Genomic DNA, 20273 nt, shown 5'->3' with positions numbered 1-20273 from the left:
TCTTGCTGCCGACCCTGCACCCGTGTCCTGTCTCTGGCCTGGATAGCTCTCCTTCTTCTTATCTGACAGATGATCATTCTCCCCACCTTCAAAGCCTTATTAAAAGCACATCTCCTCCAAAAGGCCTTCCCTAAGTTCTCGTTTCCTCTTCCTCTCTTCTGCTTCATCCTTGCACTTGGATTTTCAACCTTAATTCACCCCTTCCTTAGCCCCTCAGCACTTATAATAATAATAATGGCATTTGTTAAGCGCTTACTATGTGCAAAGCACTGTTCTAAGCGCTGGGGGGGGGATACAATGCGATCAAGTTGTCCCACGTAGGGCTCACAGTCTTAATCCCCATTTTTACAGATGAGGTAACTGAGGCTCAGAGAAGTTAAGTGACTTGTCCAAGGTCACACAGCAGACTTGTGGTGGAGCCAGGATTCGAACCCACGACCTGTGACTCCAAAGCCCGGGCTTTTTCCACTGAGCCACGCTGCTTCTCTAATAATAATGGTATTTGTTAAGCACTTACTACGTGCAAAGCACTGTTCTAAGCGCTGGGGGGGATACAAGGTGATCAGGTTGTCCCATGGGGGGCTCACAGTGTTAATCCCCATTTTACAGATGAGGGAACTGAGGCACAGAGAAGTTAAGTGACTTGCCCAAGGTCACACAGCAGACATGTGGCGGAGTCGGGATTCAAACCCATGACTTCTGACTCCAAAGCCCAGGCTCTTTCCACTGAGCCACGCTGTTTCTCTTATGTACATATCTGTCATATATACTTATTATTTATATTAATGTCTGCCTCCCCCACTAGACTGTAAGCTCATTGTGGGCAGGGAACATCAATTAATTAATCAAGTGCTCATTTATTGAGCATTTACTAGGTGCAGAGCACTGTACTAAGCACTTAGGAGAGTACAACAGAGTTAGCAGATATGTTCCCTGTCCATAATGAGATTATAGTCTAACAGGAACATGTCTACTCTCCCAAGTGCTTAGTATAGAGCCCTACACTGTAAGCTTCTTTAGAGCAGAGATTTTGTCTAACTATTGGATGCTCTCAAGTGCACAGAGCAAGTGCTCAATAAATAGTATGGATTGATTGAAAGAATGAGTGAATACTAAATTATGTGAATGGTGAGAAATGGTCTAATGGATAAAGTGTGGGCCTGGGAGCCAGAAGACCAATAAATGATTGATTGGCATCTGTACCCCTTATGCATTTTCATACTTGCCCCTATAATAATAATAATAATGGCATTTGTTAAGCGCTATGTTCAAAGCACTGTTCTAAGTGCTGGAGGGATACAAGGTGATCAGGTTGTCCCACCTGCGGCTCACAGACTTATTCCCCATTTTACAGATGAGGGAACTGAGGCACAGAGAAGTGACTTGCCCAAAATCACACAGCTGACAATTGTGTGCTCTCTATGCTACCCCACTCCCAACCCATAGCACTTATGTACATATTCCTATATTCAGCTCTTTCCCCTGTAATTTATTTTAATGTCATCTACTGCACTAGATTGTTAAGTGCCTTTAGGAGATAGAGATCCTATCAACTCTATTGGCTTGTACACTCAAGCAAAAGTATTTATTGAGCACTTACCATATGCAGAATAGACTGTAAGCTCCTTGGAGGCAGGAATCGTGTCTACTAACTCTATTGGACTCTCATGAGCGCTCAGTACAGAGCCCTACACACAGTAGACTGTTAAATTCCTTGAAGGCAGGGATTATGTTTACTAACGCTTTTGGACTCTCCCCAGTGCACAGAGTAAGTGCTCAGTAAATACAACAGATTGATTGAAAGAAGGCGTGAACAGTAAATTACATGTATGGTGAGAAGCAGCGTGGCCTAGAGGTTAAAGCCTGGTCCTGGGAGACAGAAGACCTGAGTTCTAATCCTGACTCTGTCACCTGCCTGCTGCGTAACCTTGGGCAAGTCACTTAACTTCTCTCTTTACCTCAGTTTCCTCAACTATCAAATGAGGATTTGATATTTGTTCTGCCTCCTGCTTGACTATATAGGGCCTGATGAACTTGTATCTATCCTACTGCTTAGAACAGAGCTTGCCACATAGTAAGTGCTTAACAAATACCTTAAAAAAGGACACACTCAATACCACTGATTGATTTACTGAATAGATCCCAAATGGTGACTTCCAGTCTGCATCCCCCCCCACACACTCAAAATCCCTATCCCTTTTACGCCCCCACTCTCCCAATTAAAACCAAGGTCTCATCTGAGGTGCCCTCCTCTCATCCCTAATAAAGATAATCATAATAATGATGGTATTGGTTCAGCGCTTACTATGTGCCAAGCATTGAAGATGATAGGGTATTTGTTAAGCACTTACTATGTGCCAGACACTGTACTAAGCACTGGGGTGGATACCAGCAAATTGGATTGGAGCCCACGTGGGGCTCACCATCTCAATCCCCATTGTAAAGATGAGGTCACTGAGACCCAGAGAAGTGAAGGGACTTGCCCAAGGTCCCACAGCAGACAAGTGGTGGGGTCAGGATTAGAACCCATGACCCGCTGACTCCCAAGCCCAGGCTCTAGCCACTACACCATGATAGTGATATTTGTTAAGGCTTACTACATGCCAAGCATACAAGATAATCAGGTCAGACATAGTCCCTATCCCACATGGGGGTACCAGTCAAAAGGGGGAGGACAGGAATTCCAATTCCCATTTTATAGATGAGGAAACAGGTACAGAGAAGTTAAGTGACCTCCCCAAAGTCACACAGCAGGCAAGTGACAGAGTCAGAATTAGAATTAGGCTCCCAGACCTGGGGTCTTTCCCCTAGGCCGTTACCCTTCCCCCACTGGCACATAGATCAGATCATTGCTTCTGCTTTGGGCTGCTCGCTGGGGTCCAGAGGGGAGGAAAAAAATTGCAACTTGCCCTTTCTCCCCCCCATACCCTCTCTCCTCTGCCCCCCAAGCACCCTGGAGAGCAGCCCCTCAGCACAACTTCCTCCTCAGCTTGGAGCAAAGGCCTGGGCTGGCCAGAGACAGGGCGAGCTAGGAGGCTCTTTCCACTCCTCTGCTGCAGCCACCTCCACGGCTACGAAGACGCCCGGGGCCCATCAGCCGAACCTAAATATATTCCAGATATCACTTCCCAAACAGATCTGAAACACTCCAACAAGTGGGAAAATCTCCACCTAAAACAGTGACACGTGCATTTAGAGTCACAGTTCCCAGTGTTACTCTCACATTAGTCACCAGCTGCGCAGCAATTCCCCCCAACCGGAGGTTTGTCTGGCTCAATCTAGACATTTGATCTCACACATCCCGGGAAAAGTTTGGGAGACTGGAAAAGCAGCATGGCCTAGTGGAAAGAGCTCAGACTGGAAATCGGGAGACCTTGAGCAGGTCACTCAGCTCCTCTGTGCCTGTTTCCTCACCTACAAACTGGGGATTTGTGTTCTCCCGCCCTCTCATCATCAATCGCATTTATTGAGCGCTTACTGTGTGCAGAGCACTGTACTAAGCGCTTGGGAAGTACAAGTTGGCAACATATAGAGACAGTCCCTACCCAACAGTGGGGTCACAGTCTAAAAGGGGGACAGAGAACAAAACCAAACATACTAACAAAATAAAATAAATAGAATAGATATGTACAAGTAAAATAGAGTAACAAATATGTACAAACATATATACATATATACAGGTGCTGTGGGGAAGGGAAGGAGGTAAGATGGGGGGGATGGAGAGGGGCACGAGGGGGAGAGGAAGGAAGGGGCTCAGTCTGGGAAGGCCTCCTGGAGGAGGTGAGCTCTCAGTAGGGCCTTGAAGGGAGGAAGAGAGCTAACTTGGCAGATGGGCAGAGGAAGGGCATTCCAGGCCCGGGGGATGACGTGGGCATGTCATGTGTTCTCCAATGTAAGACAGGGACTGTGTCTGATCTGTATAAACTGTAACTCTCCCAGAACCTGACACAGAGTAAGCGCTTAGTAAGTACCACTATGGTTTCAATGCCATAGGTGTGACACAGTTCGTGCTTCAGCTGGGACGGAAGCAGAGGGAACTGCCCTCAGAAGGCTTCCATCCCGTCCTGAGCAGCCTAAGGCCGTGTCTCCACCTGGCCAGGCCCACCTCGCAGACTTCTCAGACTTCAGGACAAGGGGAGCTCAGCAGCAGCCAGTGAGGAACTGACTGAAGAGCATGATTGAGATTGGCCAGACCCACCTGCTTGGGAAACACCCAGATGACAGGAACACGGATGTTCGGGCATCACTTGCGGTGGCACTGTTGTATTTCATGCTACATTTAGTTTGGGAGATTAGATCTTTTCCCAACAAGATGAGTCAGGGGAGTTCACCTGTGACTGGGGCCCTAAAAACTGCATCGGGATCATCAGTCATCATAATCATCATCCATCGTATTTATTGAGCGCTTACTGTGTGCACAGCACTGTACTAAGCGCTTGGGAAGTACAAGTCGGCAACATATAGAGACAGTCCCTACCCAACAGTGGGCTCACAGTCATCTTTGGAGCCTTAGCATTCCAAGTGCCCAGAGGCTCCTCCCAGGCCTGTTCACAGGCTTTTCCGTTCTCCCCAAGCACTGGACTTCCTGAGCCCGCCAGCTTCCTTTCATTGCTAGTAGGGGCCTTGGCAGTGAGTCACGACTAGAAAATGCTCTTAACCTTTTTATCTCTCACCAAAATTCTTTTTTAAACCTCCCTAACTCCTTCACTAAGCTGTGGCCGCTAGTAATGATAAGGTTAAATGAGTGAATTTAGAGTGCTTAAAGGAAATCCTCCTTAAGTGCGCAAAACTCAGAACCAAATCAATGAAAAGTCCCTAAATCCTTTGTGCATGATGGGGAGGCTTTAGAAGTAGATCGAAGTCTTACTACAAACCCACACCACTACATATTGCAAATTCTATTTGTTTTATTTTCTTGTACCACAAACCATTTGATCTTTCTTGTCATTGACAACCTGATTAAAACAAGCCAAATGAGAAAAAAAAAACCCAAAAAAACAAAAACAGGCACCCAAATTTTCTAAAACACACCTATGAATATAGCACAAACTCTATACATAAACAGCTTCGGAGCAATTTCTTTGTAAAATTAGAATTACATCTTAGATATGCGCATATTAAGTTCTGCATAATCTACAGTAAAGTTTTTAGAAGCAGTAATGAATTTGAACTGAATTGAAAAATCCCACAAAAATGACTACATCTAACAATTCAATTGTCTTAAATTGTAATTATTTACAATCTCCCACCACTTAGGGTCCTGATTCACAAAACTCTAGTGCAATCCATGATTCCTCTGTAAATTTTATATAGGAAGTTAAGCAGTGCATAGCACGCTACCCCGTCAGAGACCGGGGCAAATGGCTTTTAGTTGACAAGTCTTTGTGAACGAGCTTACTGGAGGGAGGGGAAAAGGATATGGACACAGCTCCAAAAGGTTTGGTATTCACTCAGCTTTGGGTTGGGTATTGCGTGCAAGTCTAGATTAAGCAGCAGTTAGGGGTGGAATCGGAAATGGGGTATACATAGCAGACACTCAAGCCATTTCCAGTGACTAGTCATCAACCCCCTTTCCCTGTCCCTTATGCCCCCATTTAAATTCCAGTCCTCTTAGTATTTACAAGGAAAAGAAAATCTTGGACAAAGACAAATATGCTGAGAAAGCACGCTAGGCGTTTCAAACAAAAGATCGCGGGCCAGAGGTCTTAGATACCAGCCTCCCGTAACTGCCTGGGCATTATGACCCTGGATCTAAACGTGAGAACGCGCAAGGGGCGGAGGGGAGAACGGAACAGAAATGAGGTCACGTCCACCCGGCGGCTTCGTTCAATCCTAAAGTCTGGCACAGACCGCTCAACTGATCCTGTAAGAACAATGCCCATACTGGAAAGGAATCAGTCTACGGAAGGTGCTTAGACAGGAAGCCTTCCAGGTGCCAAGGAAAGAGGTGGGAAAGTCTCGGATAGTGTGTTTTTAAAGTGACATGGGAATTCAGTGAATCAGGCCCTAACTGATTCTTTTTCACCAAGGTAGTCTCTTTAGAAGGACAAAAATTTACAGTAAACATTCAACCCCTGGAATGCAGATATAAAGTACAATTACTAGTACATTACATTTATAAAACTATTCAGGTCAGTAGAGCTCCTCCAGAGTAAGCGTAAAAAAAATTTTACAAGCCAGTTCACAATGACTTAGGTACAGTGTTAATAAAATACAATGTTAATCATAAAAATATTTTACTATTTACATTGTACACGGTATAAACTCTGAAGGTGCCCATCTAGGAAGCCTTTATATGAATGTCAGGCTGGTTGGCCCAGGTGATAGTGCAGAATTACTGGTTTTTTGGTCTTCACACCATGCATGGGGTTCACAGTACTGCAGCTAGTTCTTGACTAAAACGCTCACACGATCTACCTAGTTTGAAGAGCCGGTATGGTTTTCATTATATTTTGTTTTCTTAAATGCTGATCCCAGCAGCTCTGGGCACTCTGTTAATTCGTCTGCAATTTGGTTGCACTTCAAAATAAGGCCGTAGTTCATTTCATCAGTGATAACGCTATCTTTTTTGTAGTCTGGATGGTTCGCCACAAACTCCCGCATCCAACGAGCGACCGTCATGAGTTCTCCTTGGAAAGTGTTTGAAATGGGGAGAAAACATTACAAATACACACAAATGTACTGTCTGACAAACTGAGGGGACTCATGCATATGCTTTAACAGAACACAAGTGAGATCTGCCTTTTGCTCAACTTAAGAAATCAAGCCATCCAAAGACGTACGCTCGTTATGGGCAGGGAACATGTCTGCTACTTCTTTTGTATTGTACTCTCTTAAGCACTTAGTACAGTGCTCTGCACAAAGTGCTCAATAAATACCACTGATTGATTGATCGATACTGAAGAAAAATCCCCTGGCAAACGAATCTGCAATAATTTTACGGTAACAGGTTGGACCACTGCGCTGGTCCCCGTTGACCTTTTCTGTTCCCCTTTCTTCCTTCAGCAGGATGAAGCACAGAGCAGCAGTTCCAGAAAATTTGAGCAATATAAAAGGCGGCAAGGTAGAGTTAAGACTGTAAGCCTCTCCTCTAAACTGCAAGATCCCTAAGGGCAGGGAATGGGTCTACCAACTGCTGAACTGCACTCTCTCTAGCACAAAGCAGTGCTCTGCAGACAGTAAGCACTCAAATACTGAATTTCAAAGACATCAGGGCAGAATTAAGACCAAAAGCTCCTCCTCAAGACTGCATCCTCTCTTTACGCAGGGAACGAGTCTACCAACTGTTACATTGTACTCTCCCAAGTGCACAGTGCACACGGTAAGCAGTCAATAAATACAATCAATTGAATACAGAAGAAGTCAGGGATGAGTCTGCCTAAGTTGGCCCAACCCAAACCTTTGGGATCCAAGGCTGTACTCTTCCAAATGCTTAATTCATGCCAGGTACAAAGCATGTGCTCAATGAATACAACTGAATGAATGTAAAAGATGTCAGGATAGAGTGTGGCTGGGCTGGCCCAACCCTCACCTTGGGACCTGGGCCCACGGGAGTCAGGCTGGAACAGAGCCATATTCAGTGCTTAGAACAGTGCTTTGCACATAGTAAGCACTTAATAAATGCCATTATTATTATTATTATTATTATTATTGTTATCCAAGGTGGGTTCAGACAGCCTGAATGTTCCCTTTCTCTTGTTGCCTGTCATCCTGCAGACTAATCAGCCAGGAGGAGAGGAGGACGAAAGGGTGCTTAATGGACATAATAATAACAATAATAATAATGTTGGTATTTGCTAAGTGCTATGTGCCAAGCACTGTTCTAAGCGCTGGGGGAGATACAAGGTAATCAGATTGTCCCACATGGGGCTCACAGTCTTCATCCCCATTTCACAGATGAGGTAACTGAGGCACAGAAGTTAAGTGACTTGCCCAAGGTGTCACAGCTGACAAGTTGCAGAGGTGGGATTAGAACCCACAACCTCTGACTCCCAAGCCCGGGCTCTTTCCACTAAGCCACGCTGCTTCTCTGACATTTAAGCATCTTCTCGTTTAGGATGGGAGATAAACCTGAAACGAGGCAGCATCCCTCTAGACTGAGAGCTCGTTGTGGGCAGGGACTGTCACTCTGTTGTTGTATTGTGCTTTTCCAAGTGCTTAGTACAATGCTCTACATACAGTAAGTGCTTGATAAATACAATTGAATGAATGACTGTACACACTGGCCCAGCTGTCCTGGTGAGAATAAATCGATAGGGGAAGCTCGAGCCCTGCCTAAACCATTTAAACACAGCTTGTTAGTTTTGCCCCACAGAATAAAACCTCAGACACAGTGTGTGGCCCTAGTCATTTATTCATTCATTCAGTCGTATTTACTGAGCGCTTACTTTGTGCAGGGCACTGTACTAAGGTCAATTCATGATCAGAGTGCTCCAAAGTCAGGAAGGTGGAGTGAGCAGCCACAGCGCATGTTAAGGAAAACAAGGAGAGGTGAGGTACATGCATATGCGAATCTGTTTCTTCTCTGGAGGATTTTTCAATCATCTGGTTGAGCTTTTCACAGTTTACATGGTGCAAATCAGTGTGGGCCACCGGTTGAATGTGCAAGAGGCGAACGCATTTTTGACTGCTCCCTCCAGAAACATCTGCTGTGGTTTTGAATCCAAAGAGCAAACTACTCTAACCCTAAAGGTCTGGAGGTGTTTTATCTAGCACAGATTTGGGGGATGCTTTCAGTGGCATTTACTACTAGCCCTGCCTCAGAGCCCAACCCCAGAATGTGTATAGATAGTATTTGACCGGGTTCCTTGCCCTTGCCCTCATATTTGGGTCCTATCACCCTGGAATCAGGAGCCCAAATGAAATGGAGAAAGGTGTGAAGGTTGGATTTCGTAAGAGGGTCACAGATTGAGACAGTAAACCAGTTTTCCTCCACTGAGTTGGGACTAAAGTCTTTCATGCAAGACTGCCCGGATTGCCAAGAGTGAAAGGTTAAAGGTTTTGAACCAATGAGCATAACCCTAAATAACACCCCATTACCAATCAATCGACAGTACTTACTGAGAGCTTACTGTGGGCAGAGCATTGTACTAAATGTTTGGGAGAGTACAATGTAACTGAGTTGGTAGACATGTTCCCCGTCCCCAGGAGCTTACACCTCTTTGACACCATTACTTACCTTCCAGACTAAACTAGTCTTAGTGACTGTCACCAAGGGAACCTGAGGGTCCAGTTGGAGAAATGCTGATTTTTGTATACAGTGTGTATGCTGATTGCAGAAACACCAAAACAAACCTGCTTTAAATTTTCCTTTTCTAAATAGGAGAGGAAAGTGGACTGGGAGAGACAGATGTGGAGAGCTGATGAGGTGGCAGAATGAACCTCATCTAAATGGGGAACGCAAGATGGAGTTCAACTGATCCATATAAATGGCAACTGAAAACAAGACTTCAAATCCTCCCGCCGGTCCCCTTCCTAGTGCCTTCACTCATTGGTTACTGATCAGGAATGGGGATATCACTTTACATTCCATTTGCTGGTTAAAAACCTTTTGGGAGCATTTAACTACTACAAAACTCTCCTCAATGCTGCCTTAATACAGAGTACTAAATCTTCCTCTTTGGACAAGCTGTGTGCAGGGAACACAGGGCGATACGGCTTAGGCCCAATACAGATGGATTATTTCTGCTGCTGTTTTTCCAAGAAGTAAAACAAAGAAAAACTAGATGATAATCAAATGGAGCCTACATACTATTCCATATGTCAGAACTGTTTGAAAAATGTATAAACTTTGAAAGTTTGACTCAAAAAAAAATGTGAAATTCAATCAAAGTTTACTGTATAGTTAGTCCTAAAAAAAAAAAAATCCAAACAACTCTTTTGGAATGGACACATCTGCTCTACCCAACACTTTATGACTGGTCTAGTGGTAAGAGAATGGGCCCGGGAGTCAGAGGACCTGGATTCTAATCCCCGTTTTGTCACCTGTCTGCTGGGTGATCTTGGACAAGTCACTTAACTTCTCTGTGTCTTAGTTACCTCTTGCTAAATGGGGACTCGATACCTTTTCTCCCTCCTACTTGGACTGTGAGGCCCATGTGGGACCTGATTATCTTGTATCTGCCCCAGCGTTAGGTACAAATAGCACCATTATTATTATTATTATTTGCTTCAACTAACTACTGTGACGGCATGAAAAACACCTAGCTGGGCTAGTACAAATAGACTTCCAAACTGCGATTCAATGCCCGACTCCTCTGTGGATCGACAGGCAAAAATTGGAGGTTCCATACCTGATGCTCTCTTTTTGATTAACTTCAAGTAGTTCAGGATGCTGCATCTGGTGTCCACATCAACTTCCATGTTTTCCAGGTAGGAGTTGAGAATTGGGATTAAACCAGGAAAGACACCTTCCTAGAAGAATAATTGTATAGTTAATTTGTTTTGCTGAATACTGAAATGTTCAATGATTACACTATTATCCAGGGATTGTGAACTGTACTAAGAACTTCTGCTCCTCGACCACTCGATAACACTTCCGGACTCTCAATTTCTGTCCCAACCCACTCAATCCATCTTAAAGCAGGATTCCCCTACTGACTTAGTGCTCTGCACACAGTAGGAGCTCAATAAATATGATTGATTGATTTCCCTACCAACGGGGACCATGGGAGAGCACTTCACCGATCTCCAAGTGATGACTGGTCATGGGGTCCAGGTGAGCTTCATTAGGCTAACTTTACCTTCCCATTGATGATGGTATCTATGGTCATCAAGGTGTATTCTTCTGTGTCTGTCTCCATGCCATTGTGGGCTGCCCCATAGCCATCCACCACAGCATTGCCACCTTATGAAGAGGGGAAAGATAGCACGGCCATTTTATTTTGAGTGATTTTAAAAAGAAAGGTTTAAAAACCATTGATGGAAAAATTTCAATACCTTTGCAAATATCTTTCCTGAAGTAAAACTTTTCCTGTAATACAGCATCTCGTTTCTGAGCCACTTTCATGTTTTCATCCACCTACAGCACAAAAATAGAGTGAAGAGAGTTTCAGGCTTCAAGAAAAAATAAAAGTATTCTCCAGTCCCTACTTAATAATAATAATTAAGGTATTTGTTAAGCGCTTACTAAATGCCAAGCACTGTTCTAAGCGCTGGGGCAGATACCAAGTAATCAGGTTGTCCCACATGGGACTCACGGTCTTAATCCCCATTTTACAGATGAGGTAACTGAGGCATAGAGAAGTCAAGTGACTTGCCTAAGGTCACACAGCAGACAGGTGGCGGAGCTGGGATTAGAACTCACGTCCTCTGAATCCCAAGCCCGGGCTCTTGCCATTAGGCCATGCTGCTTCTACTTCCAATCTCTACCCGGACAACTGACAAGAACTTGAACATCTCCGATTTCTTCGTCTTGATCTATCAACGGCTCAAAGTCATCTATCCTTTGAGCTGATCAGTGTAGCTGAAAAATGTGATTAACAAAAACTTAACCACCTTTGCATGACGAAGGTAATGGATTGTTTAAGCGATTGATCTGTCATCCAAAAAGGATTATGAAGCTGACTGGCAAGACCTGGAACACCTAGAGACTGAAGGAAAACATTCAGAATCAACAAATCCTTGCCTCATTGGCTGGCAATTGCCAAAGAGTTGTGATTTAATAGATTAAAAAAAGGGCAACTAGCACACAGGCTGAACTGAGAAGTCAGTCAATTCTCAATATTAGGTGAATAGCTGTCTCTGTTCTATGGAACAAAAAATAAATTTAACTGTAATTCCTAAAAGAAGAGTTATTTAGTGCAGGGTTTAGCAATTAACGGGCAAGAGTAACTGTTTCTAACAGGATCAATCTCTGGGGCTCAGAAAAATATTCGTAAGAAAGGTCAAGCAGCTAGTGGGTTTGTAAGAAGAGTTATCAGACTTCCTTTGCTCTCCTTCTAGGAACACAACCCCCAGCCATTTAACTCTATCTTCACCAAAAATTTTTTTTTGTTATTGTTTTAAAGGAGGGAACACTGAAACTGAAATCCTGCTGAGATGAAGTGCAGAGTAGTTAAATTCTGACTACTTGCCAAAAAGACGTTTCCCCTCCCTCTTCTCTCCCCAACCCCCAACAACCCTTCTGCACCCAGTGATGATAGTGGAATAATCCTGATGCAAACATGCAGATAAATACTATTCTTCCTCATTCTTCCCCCCATTCCACTCCCTTCTCCTAAATGTTCCCATCTTGGTCAATACCACCACCAAGTCTCTGGTCCCAGCTGCCTGCAGGTCAGCACTGCTGTCAGCTCCTTGCTGTCTTTTGACTCTTGTATTCTATCGACTGCCAAATTCTGCTGTTTCTTCTTACAGAATTAACTCCTGGGTCTGCTCCTTCCTATACACCCACCTAACGACCATACCGGTCCCACGATCTAGTAACAGCATGGCTAGACTACTGTACTGGCCTCTGGCCCATCCTTTCCCACCCCACCAACCTAGGCTGCATGGATCATCTTAGCATGTTGCATGGCACACATCTCCCCACTCTTCAAAAGCCTTCCAATGCTCACTGGGGGCCCCACCACTTTTAATCAAAACACTCCCCACACAACTTCAGGGTCCATCTGCCCCTCAACTGGACATCATTTTACATTTTTGCTTTCTTCACTTGCTACTGCAACTCACTCTCTTTGCTCCTCCCAAGATAACCTTTAAACTGTACTTCATTCTCACTCCTCCCCCTGCCCTCGCCTCACCCACGTTGTTCATAAATGTTTTTAATGCCTCTTCCCATCCAGGAAAGTGAAAGCAAGGGCCTTATGGGCAGGGAATGTGTCACTTCTCAAATCCTCAGTATAATTCATTGCACTCAGAGGGCACTCCAATATATTACTACTATTTCTACTTAGATGGGTATAACCAATGCCCAGCAAGGAGAAGAATGTGCTGATTTCATTCATTTCAGGAAGAATTTGATGGTTGGGTACATTTTTGTACTTATGTTCAAGTAAAGCACTCAGACTTATTTCCTGAATGAAGCAGTTACACTTTTAATAGTGTTTCGAAAATTGGGCAACAGATATTGCTACAAAGATGAGCCATTTTAAAAATAAAAACAAAAAACAAGCTTCCTTTAACCTAACACAGCATTAAATGGGGTCCGTTTATACAATTCACTTTGGTTTCTTTGCTCTGTTCAAATTCATTAATGTGAAATTTAGGGCAGAATGAGGAGCAGCAGAGTAGGAGTACATTTGGGTCAAATTCCGGGTACTGTGATCCCATTATAACATTCTTTTAGTGCTCCTTAATGATAGAGCTATTGAATTTTAATGCAAATTTTTTTTATTTCTTAGATCGCTTACACACAAATACACACACACACACACACACACACACACACACACACAAAATTTGCCTTGGCTCAAACATCTCCCCAATTCCTTTGAGGTATGTCAACTAATGTGAATAAGCTGTAAGCTCACTGTGGGCAACAACTGTGTCTACCAACTCTGTTGCACTGTACTCTCCCAAGGGCTTAGTAAAGACTCTGCACACAGTAAGGCCTCAATAAATTCCACTGATTGATTGGAATAGAGTGATTAAGGCCTATTTTAATCTGGCACAATGACAATGGAACTATTTAGCATAAAGTCACAGATTTCTGATCCCTTAGCAAGGGGTGTCTTTAGGTACAATGGAATGTTTTTAAAGAGTTAAGAATTTACATTATGTAAACATAAATCCAATTCAAATTCTTAGTACGTATTTACACTTTTATTTGCTCGCATAGCTATACTTACTGTCCTCTTCCTAATCACTTTAAAAATACATTTATATAAGTTTGATTGGTTTCTTTGAATCCTAGGAACATATTATTGCACTTAACAGTACTTCCAATGAAAAATTCTTGCAGGGAACCAACTGAGAGAGATAACCTGGGTTTAACTTTACAATACATTCCTGACATTATGCTTTCAAGAGGCTCAAAATAAGCCAATGGACTCCAGAATGGAATGATTCAAACTTAGAGTGACTGCTCACAGCCATAAACAATAAGGCTGCATCTCCGCCTGGATGCTATTGTTCGCTGGGTTCTTCGTTACACAGTTAGGCTGTCCAGCAAAATATCAAAGCTATCATTAAAATAATTACATTAGCAATCCACCCATTAAAATTTCAAATGTAAGTAATACACTATCAATTTTTTTTTCACCTAGTGTCTTAAAACAGACTGGGGAAATGGCAAACAACTAGCCACCACCACAATAGTAGTAATAATATTATTTATTATGCACTTATTAATAATAATAATGATAGCATTTATTAAGTGCTTACTACATGCAAAACACTGTTCTAAGCACTGGGGAGGTTACAAGGTGATGAGGTTGTCCCACGGGGGGGCTCACAGTCTTAATCCCCATTTTCCAGATGAGGGAAGTGAGGCCCAGAGAAGTGAAGAGACTTGCCCAAAGTCACACAGCTGACAAGCAGCGGAGCTGGGATTTGAACCCACGACCTCTGACTCCAAAGCCTGGGCTCTTTCCACTGAGCCACACTGCTTCTCTATTGTGTGCAGAGAACTGTAATAAGTTCCAGGAAAATTGGCTCAGGAGGAATCTTCAAAGTAGTTGGTCAAAGGGGGAGGCAAAGACTATAGCAACTACCAAAGCAATTATTTTCTGGGTTATGGCCCAGCTTCAGAAACAGCTGTAGTCACTTTGGCCCTAAATCATCATCATCATCAATCGTATTTATTGAGCGCTTACTGTGTGCAGAGCACTGTATTAAGCACCTGGGAAGTACAAATTGGCAACATATAGAGACAGTCCCTACCCAACAGTGGGCTCACAGTCTAAAAGGGGGAGACAGAGAACAAAACCAAGCATACTAACAAAATAAAATAAATAGAATACATATGTACAAGTAAAATAAATAAATAGAGTAATAAATATGTACAAACATATATACAGGTGCAGTGGGGAAGGGAAGGAGGTAAGATGGGGGGATGGAGAGGAGGACGAGGGGGAGAGGAAGGAAAGGGCATCGTTCCCACAATGTTCTGTGATCTGATTCAGCTCAACGGAAAGACAAATTATGCTTTTAATAATAATACCTAAATGGTTTTTGTTCATAAAATTCTAGCATTCCCTTTATAATGGGATGCACCTCTATCCACCCACACGCTCATTGTGTCCTCTGCCCTGGTGGGAATGTGATGGATGTCTTCCAAGAGGCCTTCCTTGATTATACCCTCTTTTCCTTGTCTTCACCCTATCTTGCTCCATTTATTCATTCCCAACCCCACAACATTTATGTATGTATCTGTAATCGATTTATTTATATTGGTGTCTATCTCCCCCTTGTTGCGGGCAGGGCATGTGCCTGCTGTATTGTTATATTTTACTCTCCCAAGCACTTAGTACAGTGCTCTGCACACAGTAAGCATTCAATAAATATGACTGACTGACAGAGCATGAAAACACAGACCACTAACATGACAATTCCTCAGTACAGGTTCTCGGTTCTGAAATCTCAAGGCAGGACTGAGGCTCATTCGTAATGACAGGCTCCATCATCATCTGTTATTTTTTCCGCAGAATATTCTCCACAAGCAAAACATCAGCTACTCCACCAGAAGCTTAAGATGGATATTGTTTAAGGGAAAAACAAGCAACTTCTTAATGAAAATCACTCTCTAACTAGAAGTGGAAATACAGTTTTAACATCGAGTCACTGAATCTTGTGCTATTTGAAAACAGAATCAGAACAAACATAACGTCACGCTTACCTTTGACAAAGGGATGAGAAAATCTAACTTGTATGAAAGGATCACTCTGGTTAGCAGCACTACAAACACCACATAAGCAGAGTTCTCGAAATCTGTTAGCTGAACCTAGACAGCAATGGATTTACAATTTTAAAATACTAGATCTTGAAAATTAACCAAATCACTTTTTTGTGAGGATTGATTAATAAGGAGTTAAGTTTCTTCTAATCCAAAATAGTATCAGTTTTTAAAACTTGTTTTTAATCAACATCATTGGTTAATGGCACCCAATTATTTCCCACAAACCAGAGAGCATATTCTTCTAATCTACAGAAGTATTTTAATAGATAGCTTTACTTCCACATATTGACAAAGACCTCTTGTTTGTAGGAGAGAAAGAAACCTGTTCCTTCTTCATTTATTAACTCCTACAGACACGCTAATTAACCTTCTTACCTCCATGGGTCGGAATTCTACTCTCCAGCCAATATCTGAATTTGGAGGAGGGGGCTTGAATCTCATAGTCTGCCAGTTTGTCGACTGAATATTCTAGAAGATTCAATATTTGAAGGTTAATGACATCCAAGTTAAACAAGTGCGCCAAAAAATAAATGAAATATCCTCCAAGTAGGCTGACCAGAGTCTGACTAGATCCTCAATTCCAAAGTCAACCACGGTTCAGGACGGTTCAACATTCAAGTATACCTGAGAAGCAGATTTTGTTGTTGCCCTCTAGACCGTAAGCTTGTTATGGTCAGGGAACGTGTCTTCCAACTGTGTTGTATTGTACTCTCCCAAGTGCTAAGTACAGTGCTTTGCACACAGTAAGCACTCAAATACCATTGATTGATTGGGCATATCCATGATTAGAGAAGCAGCGTGGTTCAGTGGAAAGAGCACGGGCTATGGAGTCGGAGGTCACGGGTTCAAATCCTGGCTCCACCACTTGTCAACTGTGTGACTTTGGGTAAATCACTTAACTTCTCTGGGCCTCAGTTACCTCATCTGTAAAATGGGGACTAAGACCGTGAGCCCCCAGTAGGACAACCTGATCACCTTGTAACCTCCTCAGCGCTTAGAACAGTGCTTTGCACATAGTAAGTGCTTAATAAATGCCATCATTATTATTAAGTGTAAAAAGTAGTTTGTTACCCGTCTCCCAAACACAAAAATGGTTCTAGTGTGACTTACTGGTATGTAATTTTCATTATCGGTGAACACACGCTTAGTCGAGATGAAAAGGGCGACAATATCTTTCCAGACTGTAACTCACTGTCAGAATGAGTTTCAATTTGCAATGGGGTACAATCAAGGCACTATAATTTGGTATTCAGCCCATCCTCAGCCCCACAAAACATATGCATATTCTTGTATTCTGCTCTTTCCCTATAATTTAGTTGAATGTCTGTCTTTCCCTCTAGATTGTAGGCAGAGATGGGGTCTTAAATGTACTGTACTCCTCCAAGTGCTTGGTAGCTATGTGCACAAGTGCTCAATAAATACCATTAATTGAGATAATAATAAATAATACTTAAGAATGGAATTTGTTAAGTGCTGACTATGTGGCAAACACTGTATGAAACGCTGGGGAAGATCCAAGATCATCAGATCCCACATATGGCTCACAATCTAACCAGGAAGGAGAACACATTTTGAATCCCCACTTTGCAGATGAGGGAACTGAGGCACAGAGAAGTTAAGTGACTTGCCTAAAGTGGCAGATCTGGGATTAGAACCCGGGTCCTCTGACTCCCAGGACTGTGCTCTTTCCACTAGGCCATGCTGCTTCCCTAACAATTACCACACATGGAGGTAGAAGTTACCATAGTCTATTTGAGAAAATTTAGGCACAGTGTACTATAAATCCCCTCTCAGGACCCTTTAAAGCTATTCTAATTTTTCCTCAATTCTCAGTACCTTATCGTAGACCCAGATATTCACAAATACTGAGATGCGAAATGTCCCTCCTACGAATACGATGAAAACTACTTGTTCCCCGCTCAGCTTTTCACGAAGTCATTGTGTTTAGACCGAAGGATGATACCTCAAAATGGTCAGATTCGTTTGCATCATCTAGGTGTATTTTCTCCTCAAAAAGAGTCAGAGGATCTCGAATAAAGAGATGTGCGATGTGTTGTGCCAAGAGATGATCAATACCTAAAAGTAAAAGGATCCACAGGTAAACAAGGCAATTTTGTGAGCCTAGACAGAGAGCACGGCCCAAGGAAAGAGCAGAGTCTGGATGAGGAGCTGGCCTGTTGAACTCCAAAGTGATCAGAGAGATTTCTTTCAGGCAATGACTACTTGGTTCTGGAATGCCTTCTTTCCGTCTTGGTTTTTATTTCTACTGACCGAGGGGCACCATGACTCACTACAAATCTATAGAATGGATGATTTAAACACAGACCTGCCTAAGCACTTTTAGAAGTCAGTTTCTTTGGCTTAAAAGCCAAATCAAAATTTTCAGTCTCCTGGTACGGGTTTATCCACTATGAGTCTACCTGCAGCACTAAGTCAGACAACTCTCTCCTTCTCAGTCTCCTTAGCGGGCTCCTACTCTGTCTCTCACCCCCCAAATGTGGGGTCCCTCAATGTTCAGTTCAAGTTCAGTCCCTTTCTATTCTCCATCTAGACCCACTCCCTTGGAGAACTCATTTGTTCCCATGGCTTCAACCACCACCTCTCTGAGGATGATACCCCAATCTACACCTCCAGCTCTGATCTCTCTCCTGCCTTCAAAGCATCTCTACTTGGATGTCCTCCCATTACCTCAAGTTGAATATGTCCAAAACAGAATTCCTTATCTTCTCACCAAAACCAGTCCTCCCCATGACTTTCCCCATCACCGTAGATGGCATCACCATCTTTCCTGTTTCACCCATAACCTTGGCACTGTCCTTAACTCCTCTCTCTCATTCAACCCACGTATTCAATCCATCACTAAGTCCCGTTGGTCCCACCTTCACAACATCACTAAAATCCACCCTTCCCTCTCCATCCAAACTGGTACCACGTTAATACAATCACTCATCCTACCCCACCTGGATTACCGCATCAGCCTCCTGTTTCTCCCCACTTCACTCTGCCGCCTAGACCTTTTTTTTTTTTAACCAAAATATTCAGGACATGCTTCCCCACTCCTCAAAAAACTCCTGTGGTTGCCCATCCACATCCTCTCAAACAAAAGCTCCTCTCCACTGGCTTCAAAGCACTCAATCACCTTGCCCCCTCGTACCTCACCTAGCTCCTACTACATCCGAGCCTGCACACTTTGCTCCTCTAATGCTAATCTTCTCACTGTGCCTTGATCTCTTCTATCTTGCCACTCACCCCTTGCCCATGTCCTGCCTCTGGTCTGGAATGCCCTCCCTCCTCAAATCTGACAGACAATTACTCTCTCCCACTTCAAAGCCTTATCCTCCTCTAAGGGGCCTTCCAGACTAAGCCCCTCCTTCCTCTTCTCCCACTCCCTTCTGCGTCACCCTGACTTGCCCCCTCCCAGCCTCACAGTGCTTATGTTTATATCTGAAATGTATTTATTTATATTAATGTCTGTCTCCCCACCTCTACACTGTAAGCTTATTGTGGGCAGGGATCGTGTCTGTTTACTGTTGTATTGTAATATCCCAAGCACTTAGTTCAGTGCTCTGCACACAGTAAAAGTTCAATAAATACGACTGAATGAATGAAAAAAAAACCCTCTACCTGGATGGGGATGACGAAAATTCCCAAGAAAGGTTAAAGTAGGACTCACACTAAAATAGAAATGACAAGAACCACAATTCTAGCAGTGAATCTGAGGATACGGTATAGCACTCACCTTCTTTCAATAGCTGTTCATAAATTTCTTTATCAATTGTCAGATCAATGTCATTGTATTTTTCTCCACATTTAGATAAGTAACTGTCTATTGAATCATAGCGTGATTTACTGATCCTATATATGTTGTTCTTCAGAGGCTAAAATTGAACACATATGTTAAAAATGCCTCATGCATTAAAAAATCTTTAAAAAATGCCATTCCAAAAAGTCTGAACACTTTAAATAAAGCTATCACTTAGAGGTCAACTTAAAAAGAAAGGGAGATCATACTGACAGTAGACAAGCAGGAGACTGCGTTATCTGTCTTTCTGGATATCGTCAAGAGAAAGGAACCCAACTATTTCTCTGGGATGGTTTCAATGCAGTCCTAGTAGTAGAGGACTGGTGGGCTACATCATTGCATCCCCATTTTATCTGGCTACATCCCCAAAACTAGATGGTGCGCACAGTCTAAGACAAATGAGTTTAACTCATTTTATACTGGAATTTGCAGTTTATACACACAAACACCACCCATAATCTTCTATATTGGCTACAGAATGTGACTGTGTTAATGATCATGGCATAGTGGCTAGAGCACGGGCCCGTGAGTCAGAAGGTCATGGGTCCTAATCCTGGTTCTGCCACTTGTCTGCTAAGTGGCCTTGGGCACGTCACTTCATTTCTCTGGGCCTCAGTTTCGTCATCTGTAAAA

General features: G+C 43.1%; 1 protein-coding gene across 1 annotated transcript in view; it reads right to left on the bottom strand.

Moving 5' to 3' along the window:
- Positions 1 to 4887: 4887 nt before the first annotated feature.
- Positions 4888 to 20273, bottom strand: part of GCLC (glutamate-cysteine ligase catalytic subunit) — a 66829-nt gene continuing 51443 nt past the window's right edge. The window contains exons 9-16 of the mRNA XM_038762233.1: positions 19578 to 19716; positions 17802 to 17914; positions 16214 to 16306; positions 15779 to 15883; positions 10939 to 11020; positions 10743 to 10846; positions 10293 to 10413; positions 4888 to 6629 (exon numbers count right to left, since the gene is read on the bottom strand). Coding sequence (XP_038618161.1) covers positions 6418 to 6629; positions 10293 to 10413; positions 10743 to 10846; positions 10939 to 11020; positions 15779 to 15883; positions 16214 to 16306; positions 17802 to 17914; positions 19578 to 19716 — 969 coding nt within the window. The 3' untranslated portion in view covers positions 4888 to 6417. The remainder of the gene's footprint in view (positions 6630 to 10292; positions 10414 to 10742; positions 10847 to 10938; positions 11021 to 15778; positions 15884 to 16213; positions 16307 to 17801; positions 17915 to 19577; positions 19717 to 20273) is intronic.

This window comes from Tachyglossus aculeatus, chromosome 1 (genome assembly GCF_015852505.1).
Source record: "Tachyglossus aculeatus isolate mTacAcu1 chromosome 1, mTacAcu1.pri, whole genome shotgun sequence".
NCBI classification, from domain to species: Eukaryota; Metazoa; Chordata; class Mammalia; order Monotremata; family Tachyglossidae; genus Tachyglossus; species Tachyglossus aculeatus.
The sequence above is the reverse complement of the archived record's forward strand: the minus strand, read 5'-3'. Positions and strand labels throughout refer to the sequence as shown.